General features: G+C 38.1%; 3 protein-coding genes across 3 annotated transcripts; all 3 read left to right on the top strand.

Annotated features, from left to right (window-relative positions):
• Positions 1–770: 770 nt before the first annotated feature.
• Positions 771–7764, top strand: LOC121780797 (putative receptor-like protein kinase At3g47110). Its single transcript, XM_042178425.1, has 4 exons — positions 771–1759; positions 2238–2309; positions 5036–7009; positions 7307–7764. The coding sequence occupies exons 1-4, from the start codon at positions 850–852 to the stop codon at positions 7678–7680; spliced, it is 3330 nt and encodes a 1109-aa protein (XP_042034359.1). The 5' UTR covers positions 771–849; the 3' UTR covers positions 7681–7764.
• Positions 7765–9782: 2018 nt separating this feature from the next.
• Positions 9783–10773, top strand: LOC121781345 (leucine-rich repeat receptor-like protein kinase PEPR2). Its single transcript, XM_042179089.1, has one exon. The coding sequence runs from the start codon at positions 9783–9785 to the stop codon at positions 10683–10685; it is 903 nt and encodes a 300-aa protein (XP_042035023.1). The 3' UTR covers positions 10686–10773.
• Positions 10710–14046, top strand: LOC121781286 (probable LRR receptor-like serine/threonine-protein kinase At3g47570). Its single transcript, XM_042179026.1, has 4 exons — positions 10710–10878; positions 11290–11508; positions 11584–13554; positions 13656–14046. Exons 1-4 carry the CDS (start codon positions 10776–10778, stop codon positions 14021–14023), a joined length of 2661 nt encoding a protein of 886 aa, XP_042034960.1. The 5' UTR covers positions 10710–10775; the 3' UTR covers positions 14024–14046.
• Positions 14047–17564: the final 3518 nt, after the last annotated feature.

Here is a 17564-nt window from a genome sequence, read left to right as displayed (position 1 = left end):
AATTGGATTTTTCGTTATGTAAATAAATGAAACATTTATTGTTGTGTTATCTTCAACTTTTGGCTAAATTAAAATAGTACAAGAATAATATTTTTATAGTTTTTTGGGTCTAAAAATATACTTGTACTCTTCTTAGGGGTGATCTAAACTGATCCAATAATTTTGAAAATCCGAAGATAATCGGAAATCTGAAACATCCAAAAATTCCCCAGAAAGCTGAAAATCTATAAAGCCTAATAAAAACTACTACTCCATTTAACTATATTTAAAATATTATGTTTGAATAAAACATGTTATATAATTATGTATATATATAAGCTTATAATATGATTAAGATTTTTTTCCATTTAAATTTTTTAAATTGAACTCAAAATTCAAATTTTGAAGAAAATGAAATTCGACCGGATCTAATTCAAAGATACAAAAATTCATAACCAAATTTGATATTTCAGTTTGGTTGAGATTGATTATTCAGTTGCCCCTATTCTCAACATTCCCACTATCCTCTAAAAATAAAGACTTTGGGGAGGTCAAAAGTTTTTAATTGAAATTAATAAAATATGACCGAATAATTAATAAAGCTGAATCTGAATTTTCCGACGTTCCCATCTTCCACTCTCAAGGCCAAACAACTTCAATTAATTAAGATTGGAAAAAAGACTTAATTAAACGATGAATTGAAAACGACGTCGTCGTGATCGACACGCCCAACTTTGTTTTATTATTCACATTTCCATCACCCGCATTTGCGTACACACACAATCAAATATTCATAAATATACTACAAAAAACACATACTTTTCATAAACACACACAATCCAATTATTCATCAGTCAAAAGAAATTAGAAATGAAGACTTATTTCCTTTATTTTTCCCTTACACTTTTCATACTAAACTTATTGACTCTCTCCTCAACCCAAACAACTCCCAACTACACCAATGACCAAATATCCCTAATTTCCTTCAAAAACTCTCTCACACAAAACCCTAATTCCCTCAACAACTGGTCCACCAACACCTCCATCTGCGAATGGACCGGCGTCTCATGCGGGCCCCGCCACCAACGAGTCACCACCCTCAACGTCTCCGGCCTCTCCCTCCGCGGAACCCTTGCTCCACATCTCGGAAACCTAACGTTTCTCCGATCCCTAGACATAAGCTCCAACAACTTCACCGGCCCGATCCCCTCCCACCTCTCCAAACTACGTCGTTTGAGGACAATAAACGCGGGATTCAACAACCTCACCGGAGAAATCCCGATATGGTTAGGTTCCTTATCACAACTGCAACATGTCCATCTCAACAACAACACCTTCTTTGGGACAATCCCTCCTTCTTTGTTGAATGTTTCGAGTTTGCTAACTTTGAATTTCGGAAACAATTCTCTTGATGGATATGTTCCGAAAGAGATTGCCAACTTTTCTTCACTAGAAAGGTTGAATTTGGAGGGGAATATGTTCATAGGCTCTTTGCCTTATGGCATCTTCAATATTTCTACTATAGTGGATGTGAATATGAGATATAATAGTTTAAGTGGTGAGATTCCAAATGATGTGTGTAGTAATGAAAATCCAAAAATTAAAAGAATAATATTGAATAATAACCAGTTGTTGGGGAGAATTCCACCGAACATTGGCAATTGCAGAGTGCTGGAAGCGATTTGGTTAAATGATAATATCTTAAGTGGAAGCATACCCCTTGAAATTGGGAGTTTGAGCAAGCTTGAGTTTTTATCATTGGCGACCAACCGTTTAACAGGTATGGATGTCTTCTTGTCGGAATGTGTCATATTTATGAATAAATTAAATTCTTTGAAACTGATGTTTTATTTTTTTTCTTTGGACTTATTTGGACATCAATTATTTTAATATTGAACATATATTATGAACACTAGCGTAGCAGGGTGGTGGCTATGGGTGTTTTAGTCAAATCGCAATATACTCCCTCCATCCCATATAAATAGGTCATATTTTCTTTTTCGTCCGTCCCATAAAAATAGTCTATATCTTTTCTCCTTCTCTTGTACTTTATTATTTATGGGCCCTACCATCTACTACATAATTTCAATTACTTTTTCTCCTTGTCTCTTACTTTGCCTATTATATATTAAAACTCGTGTCAGCCCTAAAAAGCCTGTTTCTATGGGACTGAAGGAATATATTTTTTGTCGCAAATATTTGATTTGTATGTATAGCTAATCAAATTCTATGTTCAATCTGTGTGACTGATAATCTAGGTCGCATACCAAAGGAAGTTGGAAATCTTACAAACCTGAAACTCATGGGACTCTCTTCTAATCAGTTGGAAGGTACGTTATTTTGTTCTTTCATTTATAACAGAGGTAAAATCCGATATAGTCAAAATGGACAGTAAAAAAGTAGTCTTCGTTTCAACCAAAATGAGACATTTCTATTATTGTACAAAAGTTTAGAAAGTGGTGTGTAGTGGAGTAATAGATAAGAGAGTAGGAAAAAATGCTTAGTTATAACAAATTATAGCTTACTTTCAAATTTTTGGATTAAAATGCTCTTTGGCTCCTCTAACTATTTATGGTATAAATTGCTCAATTCACACGTATCAATCAATTCACACGTATCAAACGGCATATGTGACTAGCTTTTTATTTACTACTTAACCAACCTCACAAGTGTACGAGACTAATGCAAATAAGAATATCATTTCCTACGAAGGCTATAGTGTCAACTTAAGTACCACGAACCTATCTACAAATTCACGTTAGTTTTTTTTCCTAGTTATATTGCTTTAACAAAATCAATATAACCTTAAATAACAAATATGATGTTGATAAATGATATAGAATGAATTAGGCATGCACAAGGTTCATAAACTGCCGGTTCCGGTTCGGAACCGCCGGTTCACGGTTCAACATTTCCATGAACCTGAACCAGCCCGCCAAGGGTTCCGGCGGTTCCGGTTACGGTTCAAAAAACCACCGGTTTCCGGCCAAAAACCGTCGGTTTCAGGCCGGTTCGGCGGTTCGTATTTTTTTTTGCATTTCTTATTTATTTATCTATGAAATGTGCGTAAATAAAATTCAAAAAATCACGATGAAAATTGTAATTTTATTGAGATTACAAGTTACAACAATTACAAATCACAAAAAAACTTGAAGTCTTAAACAAAAAATTTAAATACAACGAGACTACTAGTCTACAATGAAGCTAATTACAAATTACAAAAAAGACTTAAAGTTCTGAACAATAAATTTATAAGTATATATACTCTTAGTCGGCGAAGGAGATGTTTCTACATAACCAAATTGAGGGGAAGTGGGGTATTTATAGGAGTAAAATTGGAAGCAAAAAAAATTCAAATTTCAAATTTCGGCCGGTTTACAGCTTGAACCGGCGGTTTCAGACTGAACCGTTCAGTCCACGGTTTCTGGCCTAAAAACCGGCGGTTTCTGACCTGTTTTCAGGCCTACACACTGCCACCTATACGCTGCCACCAGAAAAAGGTCCTGACCAGCCTTAAACCGGTGGTTTTCGGCAGAAACCGCCGGTTTTTCTGCACACCTAGCCTGAAAACCTACGCCCTAGCCGGAATCCTACCGTTGGAACCGCTGAACCGCCAGTTCAAACCGGTGAACCGGCGGTTTTGAACCACCGGTTATGGTTCACGATTTTTTTGAACCTAAACCGGCCCGCTTGAACAGCCCGTTAACCAGTTCGGTTTGTGCATGCCTAGAATGAATGTAGAACTTACTATCCAATGCACAGTTCCATGTCCCTTGCTTTTAGTGTGTCTAGTGTTGTTAGGTCGATCACTCTATTAGATTAAACATTCTCCCGAGCTGAGAAATCCAAAGATTAGTTATTAAGATTAATTTAAAGTCCTCTTCAAATACCTAACATCTAACTCCTTAAATCTCTATGACAAATGTCCCACACAAAACCTCAACTCTCCCAAGTTCAATTGATCAAGGTGTAAATTATCATTTAATCTAAGTTAATTGTTTCGTTTCACGATTAATCTAATTAACCCTAACAACATTCAAGAGGTAACTAATCAATTGAACGAAGGAGACACAAAGAATAACTTAAACAATAAAACTAAAAATAAATAAACAATCACAAGAGCAAAGCAAAAACAATGAATTGGATAAATAACATATAATCAATACATCATGACCAATAATTCTAAAATAATGGTTTAGTTCATCATGTTCATAGCTAAATGCCTAAATCGATTCAAATAATCCAAACAAAAACAAAAGAAAAGCAAACTAGATACTCCCACAGGATGAATGATTAGAGTGAAAGCATCAATATTCAAAATCAAAGTCTTTGTTCTTCATATTTTCCTCTTTATTTCCTATTCCAATATCGCGTTTCTTTAGTTACAAATGGATCGGAAATGACCCGGGCGGGTAGATGTTATTGGAAATCTCATGTTATGAGTAATCTGCCTTTGCAGACTGCCTGATGGCCAAGGTGGTGGGTCTACCTTAGGCCTACGTGGGCATTTGCCCCTCCTCATATTTTTTACAATATGTATATTTTTTTTCATTTCTTTTAATCTCTCACGCCTCCTCAAGCTCTTATAATTCTTTCATATATAAATTTGCCTCCTACCCTACAAATTTCTAGCTCCGTCCCTGGTCTTCGTGCACCAAAATTGGCCCAGGTGGCGGGGCCAGTAAATGATAAAGTAAAAAAGGAGAAAAAGTTATCATAAATGGATACCCGACAGTAAATGATAAAGTAAAAAAGGAGAAAAAGTTATCATAAATGGATATGCCTATTTCTAGGTGACATATAAAAAATGAAAATATGGTTTATTTCTATGAGACAAGTGCAGTATTTTTTTATTTGATGGTTAAATGAACATAAATTTAATGCCGCGCCACGGAGGTCGAACCTGAGGCCAAAGGCTTTGGCCTCAGGCATTATTAACATCTCTACCGCTTGGCCAACTCACACACCCGTATTTTTTTCTTTATTTTAATTGCTTACTTTATACACTTACAACTCGATAATAAATGCAAATCATTATCATTAACTTGTATGGCAGGTGAACTACCAGAAGAGCTAGGAAAACTAGCAAACCTTGAGCGTTTTCATGTTCCCTTTAACGATCATTTAAACGGCTCCATACCATCTTCCATATTCAACATCTCCACATTGAAAGGATTACATCTCCAACAAAACCTCTTTTCCGGAACTCTCCCTCCGAACATGGGAGCTTCACTCCCCAATCTCGAGCTACTTATTTTATTCTTCAACAGACTCAGCGGCAAAATCCCAAACTCCATCAACAACGCCACCAAGCTCACTGTCTTGGAACTCAACAGAAACTCATTCACCGGCTCCGTTCCCGCCTTCTCCAGTCTACGAAACCTCCAAAGGCTCACCCTCTGGGAAAACAATCTCACCGGAGCTGATGAATTCCTATCTTCCCTAACAAACTGCCCCGTTTTGAAAACCTTGGAAGTGTCGTACAATCACGAAATGGCGGGAGTTCTCCCTCGTTCGATCGGGAACTTCTCGAATTCGCTTCAAACTATTAGGGCGTCATACTGTGACTTTAGAGGTGGCATTCCTTCTGAGATTGGAAACTTAACTAGTTTGCTGAATTTGCAAACTTCTGGTAACAAACTAACCGGATTGATCCCAACAACTATAACAAATTTGGAAAACCTCCAAGTATTGAGGCTTGGAGAGAATCAACTTGAGGGGAAAATCACATCTGATCTTTGTCAGCTCAGGATGCTGGGGGACTTGAATATGAGTGCGAATCTGTTCACCGGCTCATTACCGGGCTGCCTCGGTGAAATTCAAACGCTAAGAAGCCTCTCCTTCGCGATGAACGGGATGAACTCGACGATACCTTTGAGCTTCTGGAGTCTTAAGGATTTGGTGTATCTAGAGCTGCAGTTGAATCAATTTAGTGGGGAGATTCCATCTCTGATTGGGGATTTCAAAGGAATAGACATATTAGACCTCTCGTTTAATCAATTTAGTGGTCTGATTCCAAGCTCAATTGGTGAGTGTGAATCACTGACTACTTTGTTATTGAATGATAACAGATTTGATGGAAGCATTCCTGAATCCTTGGGAGATGTTACAAGTTTAGAATCACTGTATTTGCATAACAACAGTCTTTCTGGAATTATACCTAAGAAACTCCAAGGCCTCAAGAGTCTTCTGAATTTTAATGTGTCTAACAATAGATTGGAAGGTGAAATTCCGAATGAGGGCTGCTTTGTTAACTTCACTGCTGATTCGTTTGCTGGCAACGCTGATCTATGTGGTGCTGCGAGGTTTGATGTGCTGCCTTGCCCTAAAAGATCGAAGAATGATCGTTTGGTGAAGTATCTCGTGCCACCTCTCGTTGCAGTTGTCGTTTTGGTAGTGATCATGGTTTTTTTTATAAGGAGACGCAGTCAGAAAAGGATCACAACTCCAGATGAGGGAATTGGATTGAAGATTGATTGGAGGAGAATTTCGTATTTAGAACTTGAGCGAGGGGCGGATTCTTTTAGCGACACGAATCTGCTTGGAAGAGGCAGTTTTGGTTCTGTATTCAAAGCAATACTTTCCGATGGGCTAAATGTTGCGGTGAAGATCTTCAATTTGGAGCTGGAAGGCGCTACCAAGAGCTTTGACACCGAGAGCGAGATACTAAGCGCGCTTCGCCACAGGAACCTAGTCCGGATAATTGGTTGTTGTGTCAACACGGAGTTCAGAGCTTTGATTCTTGAATACATGCCAAATGGGAGTTTGGAGAAATGGCTGCATTCCGCCCGCCATTGCTTGGATCTTCTCCAAAGCTTGCAGATAGCAATAGATGTTGCGTTAGCTTTGGAATATCTTCATCATGGCCACCCGTATCCCGTTGTCCATTGTGATGTGAAGCCAAGCAATGTGCTGCTTGATGAAGACATGGTTGCTCGTGTTGCTGATTTTGGCATTGCCAAGCTCTTTGACAAAGGGGAGTTTATGGCTCTCACGAAAACCCTAGCCACCGTCGGTTATGCAGCACCAGGTGATGTATATATAACTTTTCAAATGAGAGATCCGTTGCTAACTTTCGTAAGTTGCTAACTCGGTTAACTCATCAATACAGAGTATTAAAAATGTCAACATAAACTTAGTTGATATTTTAATACAGTGTATCGACATTGATATTTAAAATGTCCACACAGTACATTAAACTAATGTAATCGTGTTGACATTTTTAATACACTAACAATTTAAGAAAAGTTAGGATTATAATACACCCCTAACCTTCCATAATTTCAATCATGATATTTTTTATTAATTATGTCATGATGATGATCAGAGTATGGATCGGAAGGAAAAGTATCCATAAATGGAGATGTATACAGCTACGGAATCTTGCTGTTCGAGATGTTTACAGGAAAGAGACCAACGGATGATATGTTCAGTGGGGAAATGAGCGTAAAGGAGTGGGTGAGTGAGGCTTTGCAAGAAAGTCGAGTATCTGAAATTGTGGCGGTTGGATTGTTATCGAGAGATGATCAATACTTTGAATCAAATGAGCAATGTGTGTCATCAATTTTTGATGTGGCTATGAAATGCGTAGCCTTCTCGCCGGAGGAAAGAATCAACATGATCGAAGTAGTGGCTTCTCTTCAGAAGATCAAATCCAAAGCAACAGCAGAAAGAGTCAGCCCTGTCAACAACAGGAGATAGATTCCAGTTTTGAATAATGCAAATAATGATAGTTAATGTTTTCTTGTTGGTGGAATTTATTTCGTAAACAATAACCAATTTCAATATGCTCCATGTTTTGTTGTTGAGATTTTATTGTCTAGATTTTTCTCCCGACTAGAAAAACTGATTTTTCTTTCTTTTACCTTTTATTGGATTAAGATGTGAAAATACTTCTTAAAATGAGAAAATGTATAATACATTATCAAATACCTTTATAAAGGGAAAATAATTTTTTGTGAAAAAATATAAATTTGCTGATTATTATGTTAGACCTCTCCTTTTAAGATTTTCTTTTTTCTTTTTTGCCAATAAGTAGTCTTAGTTGGGCTTAAAATGATCACATATATAAAGCTTGCATTTTGTGCAGAAGTTCGGCCCATTCAATGTTTTTGTTTTCTTTTGGGCCGTAAAATGTATTTTCCAGCCCAACATTCTATATGGGAGAGTTTGTATATTTTAAGAATTCCAATTTTGGTTTCTCAGTTTTAGAACTTAGTTTTGGGCCGGGTGGCCTACGTTTTGTTTCGGCTCTATTGCGGGGATTTCCAGAAAATAGAAAGGGGAGTTTGGAGAGGAAGAAGAATAGCATAAATGAGAGAGAGAGAAGAGGTAGGAATTGGATTATTTGTTGGAAAAAGGACCTAATTCTCTTTCTTCAAAACTTGTTTTCTCAACATTAGTGGCTAATTACTGTATATTAAACATCAGTCTATTAATAAATGTCTTATACTTCGCCCACTTAAGGATTGATACGGAATTTTAGGTAATGTTTTGTGTGTTAGGTACAGAGAGAAAATAATGTATTTATATTAACGTTAAAGAAAGTTTTTTCCAAAAAAAGGAAATGTGACATCTTCTATGGGATAAACTAAAAAGGAAAGTATGACATCTATTATAGAACGGAGGGAGTATCATTTTGTGAAAAAAATGGGATAAAAAAATTTGTGAAATGTGTGTCTTACTTTTAACCGTAATATCATAATATCTATGCTTTTTATTAAAAATATGTATATTTATATTTAATTCATATAAAAGATTATATTCCCATTATGAAATTAACAATTTTATAAATAAAATATACTCCACTACAATTAAAAAGCATTGTTAAATTGCAGAAAATTGGTATCTCAACCATTGATTTGTAAGTATGTTTGAATGATGAGAACTGAAAATGAGAAATATGGTTTCAAAATTAGTTATTGGTGAAGAAAACAAAAACCAAAAAGAATTGAAGCCAGCCAACCACAATTGTCTTAATCAACATAAGAATCTTTAGTTGGCATCGGTATTACATAATGTATAAACATGAGGGCCTTTTGTGTTTGGATAGAAAGGAAAAAAAGAATATAATGATGAAATCTCATGTGATGATATCAAAATTTCAAATTTTATATATCTAGTGGCACAATATGATAGTCAATAGCAATTTTAAAAATTCAAACTTACTTACAACGTGACACCATTAATTAAATTTTGCGCATTTTGTGTGAACGAGTGATTACAAATTTAGAATATAAAATAATGTTGTCTTTTTTTTGACTTAATTTAATCGTAACAAACTATTATATCAATCAACTAGAAGGTTAGCATGTGAAATTGAAGAAAACAAAGTATGAAAATCTTGTTGAGGAGGCTTAATAATATAAAGGAGACGATGTTTAGAACTTGAATGTACATGTTGAATAAACATACATAATGGAATGTGTGGTGAAAATTTTGATTACCTACAATATGTCATATTTGCCCATAAATGTTTGCTTATAGATTAAATTCGTCCGCAATTACAAGTCTCATTTTGCTATTTTGGATGTTCTTGAGCAAAATTTCTCATTCCAATACTAATGTCTCAATCAATTTTATTAAACCAATAAAACGTACTCATTTTCTCATTTAAAATCTAAAACTTAAACAAATTAAAAATCTCATGCAAGTTGAGTGCATTGACTTTTTGAAAAAATCTTTTGACCTTAGGTACATTGATTTGACGAAACTTGTAATTTTACAAAAAAAATTTGATTGGGTGAGGCCCAATATAACCAATCACAGAAAGCTCAAATCAAAAGAAGGTGGAAATAAAGTTAATGGGGAATTATACCTCTTCCTTTGCACTTTCAATCTTGTTACTACATAGCATTGCACTTTCCTTGGGCTCAACTATCTTGAATTCTGTCACAGACAAAAATTCACTCATCTCCTTCAAAAACTCCACAATATCCAACCCACATTCTCTCTTGAGCTCCAATTGGTCTCAAAATACATCAGTTTGTAATTGGATTGGTGTGTCATGCGGCCTCAAACACGGCCGTGTCACTGCTCTCAATCTCTCTGGCTACGGCCTTGCTGGAACTGTCGCTCCACATCTCAGAAACCTAACGTTTCTAAGATATTTGGACATCAGTTCCAACAGTTTCACGGGGATCTTACCCCTTGAGCTCTCTAAACTGCGTCGTTTGAAGGTGATGAATGTGGGAGATAATTCATTCACCGGAGAAATACCGACATGGTTGGGTAGTTTACCTCAACTGGAGGAACTCTATTTGTATAACAACACTTTCTTAGGTACAATTCCTGCCTCTTTGTTCAATAATTCCAATCTTTCTTCTCTCCAAGTATTAGACTTGGACAATAATAAGTTGACTGGACCCATACCACGTGGTATATTCGATGTAACATCCATGAGAGAGATTAGAATTAGGAATAATAGCCTATCAGGTCGTCTCCCAATCGATATGTGTAATAATCTTCGAAATATCGTAACACTTTCCATTTCGGGAAACCAATTTTCCGGGGATATTCCACCAAATATATGGGAATGCAAAGGCCTACAGCTCTTGGATTTGTCCCTCAATCATTTCAATGGCAAAATCCCAAGCGGAATTGGGAGTTTAAGCATGCTTAAAGAGTTGAACTTGGGCATAAATGATTTCCATGGTATACTCATCTCTTGTCTCTCTATATATAGTGAATTTATACATTATTCCTAAATTCCAAACTTGTATATTGATATGTTGGAAATTCAATAACAATTTTCAGGAGGAATTCCCACAGAAATAGGGAATCTTTCATGACTAGAGATGTTAAGCACTGAAGGCGCCTCACTAACCGGAGATATTCCATCTTCTATCTTCGACATATCTTCTTTGACAGTCTTGCGCTTTGCAAACAATAGTTTGTCTAGTAAGTATACCCTCTCTCCACAATCTTATGATTTTTTTCTGAGCAAATAAATCTAAGTAATCTAATGTATATCCATGCACATCTCTACACATAAATTACTCGGTATATGCAACTTAATCAATGATACAAATCAATCGTGTGATATCTATAGGACTTTTAATTTGATGTGTGAATTGTAGGTTTGCCTTATATATGTTCATAAATATTGAAGTTAGTAGCTAGGAAATACACATGAATTTTCCACCATAGCATGATTCTATAATCCTTGATTTTTATCTCATGCATCCACTACTAAACTTCTCTAGCACATATTTGAGTTCATAATTTTTAGAGTTGTTATACATAATAGTAACTAGTTTTTAGACATCATAGAAAAAACTAAGTTATGTTCTCGGATCACTTGATTATTAGGTTGGGACCCGAGTAATATGTGCAACAATATGCCCAACATCAAAACACTTTCACTCTCTCGAAACCGACTTCAACATCATATTCCACCGAATATACAAAAATGCGAACATCTCCAGTTGCTAGACTTATCCAGCAACAATCTTAGCGGCACTATCCCACGTGAAATCGGAAATATGAGCATGCTTAGAGAGTTGAATTTAAGGAGCAACCATTTCACAGGTATATTAATATGTGTGATCAAATTCTTATTTCATTAGTTACTACCAAAGTTCTTACCTCATGTATATTTGATAGGTGAATTGCCACAAGAGATTGGTACTCTACCGATCCTCCAGTATCTCGATGTGTTCAACAATTCCTTATCTGGATCGATCCCATCTTCCATATTCAACATATCAACGTTGAAGACGTTACAACTTTCAGGCAATGAGTTTTCAGGTAGTCTTCCTTCAGACATGGGTGATTCGCTTGTCAATCTCGAGCGCCTTTATCTGAGTAGGAACAAACTGATTGGCCCAATTCCAACCTCCATCACCAATGCCTCTAAACTTACCCTATTGGGAATAAATAGCAACTCTTTCAGTGGCTCCATACCCGACTTTGGTAATTTGAGACTCCTACAAAGACTTTACATTTGGGGAAATAGTTTGAGTGGAGCTCAAGCCCCATCTCAAGAGTTAAGATTTCTCTCTTCGTTAACTAATTGTCGATATTTGATGGATTTGGTGATGTCGGATAATCCACTGAACGGTATCCTACCCACTTCAATTGGGAATCTATCCTCCTCTCTTGAGTATATTGGCGCGTCAAACAACAACATCAAGGGTGCCATTCCTTCTGAAATAGGAAAGTTAAGCAGTTTGCTAACTATAAATTTGGGTAGGAATCAATTGAGTGGAGCCATTCCACCAAAAATTGGGAAAATGGCGAAACTTCAAGAATTAGGTCTTAGTGGTAATCAATTGGAGGGATATATCCCTAATGATCTTTGTGGAATGAATAATTTAGGGGTGTTGAGGCTTGGTGGTAACATGCTTGTAGGTCCAATACCTAAATGTTTGGGTGAAATTAAATCCTTGAGAGAGATCTACTTAGGTTCCAACCAACTGAACTCAACCATCCCTCCCAACTTTTGGACTCACAGAGACTTTCTTGTTTTGAACCTGTCCAAAAATAATTTCATGGGTCAACTATCATATGAAATTGGCAATTTAAAGACAATCTACTCTCTAGACTTGTCATTTAATCAATTTTTAGGTGGCATTCCAAGCACAATTTCTGGTTGCGAGTCGTTACAATATCTAAACTTGTCGAATAATCTGCTTAGAGGAGCTATTCCAAACACCTTAGGAAATGTGAAAGGTTTGATAGCATTGGATTTATCATTCAATAATCTTTCCGGGTTGATACCAGACTCCTTAGAAGGCCTCCCCTTTCTTGAGCACTTTAGCGTCTCGAACAACAAATTGGAAGGGGAAATTCCAGATGGCGGCCGGTTTGGGAACTTCACTGCTCAATCTTTTGCAAACAACTTTGGCCTTTGCGGTGGTCCAGTATGGTTTCAAATCCAATCATGCTTAAAAGATGAAGGTGGAGTATCGATTAAGTACATGATCATTATTCCCTCATTGAGTTTAGTAGTCATTGTGGCGATTGCCATGCTCGTGTTGATAACGAGACGAAAACAGAAGAATGAGAGAAGAATAAGAAATAGTAGAAGAATTTCTTACATAGAATTGGAACCAGACATAACATCATTTAGTGAGACTAACCTGCTTGGACGTGGAAGTTATGGTTCAGTATACAAAGCGACACTTTCTGATGGATTAGAAGTTGCGGTCAAAGTGTTCGACTTGCAAATACAAGGAGCAGCTAAGAGCTTTGCCACCGAAACGGAAATACTATGCAACATTCGTCACAGAAACTTAGTTCGTGTTATTGGATGTTGTAGTAGCAAAGAGTTTAAAGCTCTGGTTCTGACTTACATGCCGAATGGGAGCTTGGATAAATGGTTGCATTCCGATATGTACGGGTTGGATCTTATAAAGAGACTTGAATTAGCAATAGATGTTGCAGCGGCCTTGGAATATCTTCACCACGGTTACACATTCCCAATTGTTCACTCTGATGTAAAGCCGAGCAATGTGTTGCTTGATCAATACATGGTTGCTCATCTTGCTGATTTTGGTATTTCTAAGCTTTTTGATGGAGGGGAAGCTGTCGTCCAAACACGAACAATGGCGACCATCGGTTATGCAGCACCAGGTGATGAGTTATGTTTAACTTTAACTTTATCATATTAATATTTTCTATATGTTTTAATGCATGTAATCTAACAAAACGATGAATGAATGTGTTACGATTAGAGTTGGGAACGGAAGGCAAAGTGTCGACAAGTGGAGATGTGTATAGCTTCGGGATTATGCAATTGGAGATGCTCACAGGGAAGAAGCCAACAGATGATATGTTCGGTGGGGAAATGAGCTTAAAAGAATGGGTGAATGAAGCATTACATGAAAATGCAGTAATGCGAATTGTGGCACCGGCTTTGTTATCAAGGGAAGATAAACATTTGTACCAAAAGGAGCAGTGTGTGTCATCGATATTTTACTTGGCGATGAAATGCTTAGCATTTTCACCTTATGAAAGAATTAACATGATTGAAGTAGGAACTACTCTGCACAAGATTTATGCAACAATAGTAGCAAGTATAGAACAAATTAATGGAGTTTGATGCTTGTAATGCAACATTTGTATTTGTTTTGTAACATACACATTTTTTTTAAAAATACCAAAACTGTTGTGTGCATTACTGAGAAGAGCGAAAAATGGTAACATACAAGTTAAACTAAACAAATCCACCAAAATTAAATTCTGAAGTTGATGCCTGATTGTTCAATTTCATAAAAGCTGAGAAAAAACGGGAATAGATAGTGAGAGAGTGATCGAGCTTCTGACATGAGTTGCTCATCAATTTTCATCTTAGTCGTAGGTTTCTCCTGAAACTGTTCGATATCCATCCCCTCCATGCTGGAATGGATTCGGCATTGGAAGGTCTTGAGGGCACCGCCATCGTCCATGTCCTTCACTTTGAAGGTGATGAAAAACCTCGCAATGGCTGCCGGCTGCGTGTTAACCTTCTCGACACTATCGAACACCAGCCTCCTATTCTGAACAAATTAAAGGTAAAATATGTTAAGAACGCACATTTTAAGTATTTTAGAATAAATAACTACAGAATACCATAGTTATCTACCCTAGCAAACAGACCCTTAGCAGACTGGTTATATAAAACATAAAAAGTGCAAAGCACCACTACCATGCTCTTTGTTGTAGGTATCGAGCGCTGGGACGGCATAATCCAACGCGATTTTCTCGTGCTTCGTCTCGTGTTCTGGATGTATGTTACGGACTCAATTCCCACATCGGTTGTGAGAACAACTGATGTGGGGTATATAGATTAAATGGACTCTCTCTCCTAACAGGCTAGTCTTTTGGGACGAGTTCTCCTGTTTGGTCTGTATCAATTGGTGCTTTCATTGAGAGCCCAAACGGCTCGGAGTGGTGGCCGGGCAACGAACTCGCCGTGACCAACGAGTGCGTTTGGGGCCGCTCGGAGTGGTGACCCACAGAGTGGTGGCCGGGCAAAGAATCCGCCGTGACCAACGTGGCCGTGACCAACGAGAACTCGGAGTGGTGGCCTGGCAAAGAACCAGCCGTGACCAACGTGGCCGTGACCAACGAGGACGTTGGCCCTTAAAGGAGGGTCGAATGTTACGGACTCAATTCCCACATCGGTTGTGAGAACAACTGATGTGGGGTATATAGACTAAATGGACTCTCTCCTAACAGGCTAGTCTTTTGGGATGAGTTCTCTTGTTTGGTCTGTATCAATGTATCATTTGGCAAATCGAGAATGTAGGTGGGACGCAGTCGTAGCCCTACACACAAAAGAAGTAGTAATAAATAGATTGTAATCCATACTAGAGTAGAATAAGGGTTTTGAGTGAATAAAAGTGTTGGCATTACTTCACTCTCACAAAGAATTCGGGTGTATTCCCTGAAAGCACTCATCATCGTCATATTCTTCTTCATAGTTCTGTGTAAATATATAAAAGGAGAATGAATATGTAAATAGGGAGTTGTGTAGTGATAAGGATGAACTTGAAAGAGGGACAACCACGATAAATTTATTTCTCTCTTCTTTATTCTCTATTGAGAAAAATAAATCAATTCAAAACCTAATATTCCACCTCAGTTCCTTATTAAGTGTCCACTTTTACTATTTTGGTCCGTGCTCCCCATTAAGAGTGGACTCGTATTTTACACACTTTTTCAACACACTATACTTTACATCTTTCGAAATCATGACGAAAAGAAAGTGGACACTTAATCAGAGAAAATCATGTTTACTTGCCTCAAATAAATTGGTATTCTCATCTGAGTCGGATTCCGAAAAAAAATCTGGATCAGCATCTTCGGGTCTGCATTTCTTGGCCGGAGCAAGAGAGGGATCGTCGGCTGACATGGCGCATCTCTTGGCCGGAGTAAGAGAGGGATCATTAGCTGACATGGCCTACAACAAGATTATGCATTAAACAATAAGGGGTCATTAACTCATTTATCTTGAAGTTATATGACCAAATTAAATGTGTGTTCTTGTCGTGTTTTGTTTATTTATCTTTCCTACCAAACTACCCCTAAAAGTTTAGTTTGTTAGGGTAAATAACTCTATGATAAATCTCACCTAAAATGTAGTATAAGAAAGATGAGACGGTATTTGTTAACTGAAGAGCTAATTAAACAACTAGGCATTTGAATTCGTTAAACAGGAAGTAGGACGATAAGAAATCTAACTTTGATTAAGTGAAGTTGCCCTAATCTAATCAATCAATTGAACATAAATTAAGACATCTACACTCCAATCGTAATCTTTAGTAATCATATACTACCAAAATACAACACAAAGCGGCAAAAGAAAAGACAAGAGCATAAAACTTACGCGCAAATCACAGAATGAGAGGAAATTATTAGGGTTGTGTCAAGTCGGTTAGTTTAAAAATATAGACAGAGGCTATTATAATAATAAATAATTCTAACGTTATTCTCATCTTTCCTTTTAGAGTGTCTGATACGGACCCCGTCCAGGATCAACCGCCACCGCTGCCGGTGACGGAGCTGAACCGTGAGGAAGTGGAGTCGGCAGGCCCGGTGGGGGAGAAGCAGCCGTCGATCCCAACGGCGAGGCCGAAGAGAATCCGTCGCCCGCCAGACTTCTTGGGCGACTATGTTTCCAAGTAGTCATAGGAAGAGTCTTTTTATTATTATTTATTTCTTATTACTTATTTTTGGATATTAGTTATTTTTATTATTTACTTTCCATAAACGTTTCGGGTTTTCTTTGTTGGTTCTTTCCCTGAGATGAACTAGGATAGGAGTCGAACCAACCCTAGGGTCCTTAGTCTATAAATAGGGCTATGTTCACAAACTTGAGGAATATGAATGAAAAATATTAATCTTTTGCCCAAACAACGTATTGAGAATTCTCTTAAAGATCTCGCGCTGCCCGACGGAGAGGAATTCCCGCGCACAGCCGGTTCTTTGTTACCGCCGATCCTTCGTTAGGACGCCGGAGAAATAGGATACGACGTAAGGTCGTATCATCTGGTGCTTTCATCCAGTACTCATGAAACGCTACAACAATAACGGCAAGGCCGTGTGGGGCTCAAGCCGTCAGGAATCTTACCCACTGAACAGATTCGGGGGACGCGTAACGCCACCACGTACCAGCGAACACAGTTTGACGATAGTGAATTCGAGAGTCGATTCGGGAACGATTCACGCCCCGAGGATGCGATAGGTCAGAAACTAGACCGCATGATGGAGAAGATCGATAATTTGGAAGCATGGAAAAGCGAGTCTGATCGCCGGCGCGATCACAGCGATCCTGCAATCGGCCGCGATCCGGAACCACCATTAGGGTTCGACGAGGGTGATGATTGGGGAGACGAGGTTTGTCGCCGTCGTAACCCGGGGGAGCGAGAATTTCCGCCGTGAAACCCTGCCCGTTTTTCACGCGAGGGCCCATGGACGGACCGTGGTCGTCGGGATGACCGAGGGCGCGCGGGGGGCTGGAACCCGCCAGGTGGCCTAAACTACCGTGGCAGGGGAGGAGGGCTAGAGCAACAATTCGAGAGACCGACCTCGTGTTGGGACCCCCCCAGCGATTCCAATCGACCGCGTCGGGGTTCGACAAAACGGACCGTGTGAAGATG

Source organism: Salvia splendens, chromosome 20, assembly GCF_004379255.2.
Source record: "Salvia splendens isolate huo1 chromosome 20, SspV2, whole genome shotgun sequence".
In the NCBI taxonomy this organism is placed as follows: domain Eukaryota; kingdom Viridiplantae; phylum Streptophyta; class Magnoliopsida; order Lamiales; family Lamiaceae; genus Salvia; species Salvia splendens.
This window is presented reverse-complemented; position numbering and strand designations above follow the sequence as displayed.

Coding starts and splice junctions, on each gene's coding strand:
- LOC121781286 (XM_042179026.1), top strand. CDS start 10,776: ATGTTAAGCACTGAAGGCGCCTCACTAACCGGAGATATTCCATCTTCT. Junction 11,509..11,583: donor AAGGAGCAACCATTTCACAG/GTATATTAATAT, acceptor TATATTTGATAG/GTGAATTGCCACAAGAGATT. Junction 13,555..13,655: donor CATCGGTTATGCAGCACCAG/GTGATGAGTTAT, acceptor TGTTACGATTAG/AGTTGGGAACGGAAGGCAAA.
- LOC121781345 (XM_042179089.1), top strand. CDS start 9,783: ATGGGGAATTATACCTCTTCCTTTGCACTTTCAATCTTGTTACTACAT.
- LOC121780797 (XM_042178425.1), top strand. CDS start 850: ATGAAGACTTATTTCCTTTATTTTTCCCTTACACTTTTCATACTAAAC. Junction 1,760..2,237: donor GGCGACCAACCGTTTAACAG/GTATGGATGTCT, acceptor CTGATAATCTAG/GTCGCATACCAAAGGAAGTT. Junction 2,310..5,035: donor CTCTTCTAATCAGTTGGAAG/GTACGTTATTTT, acceptor CTTGTATGGCAG/GTGAACTACCAGAAGAGCTA.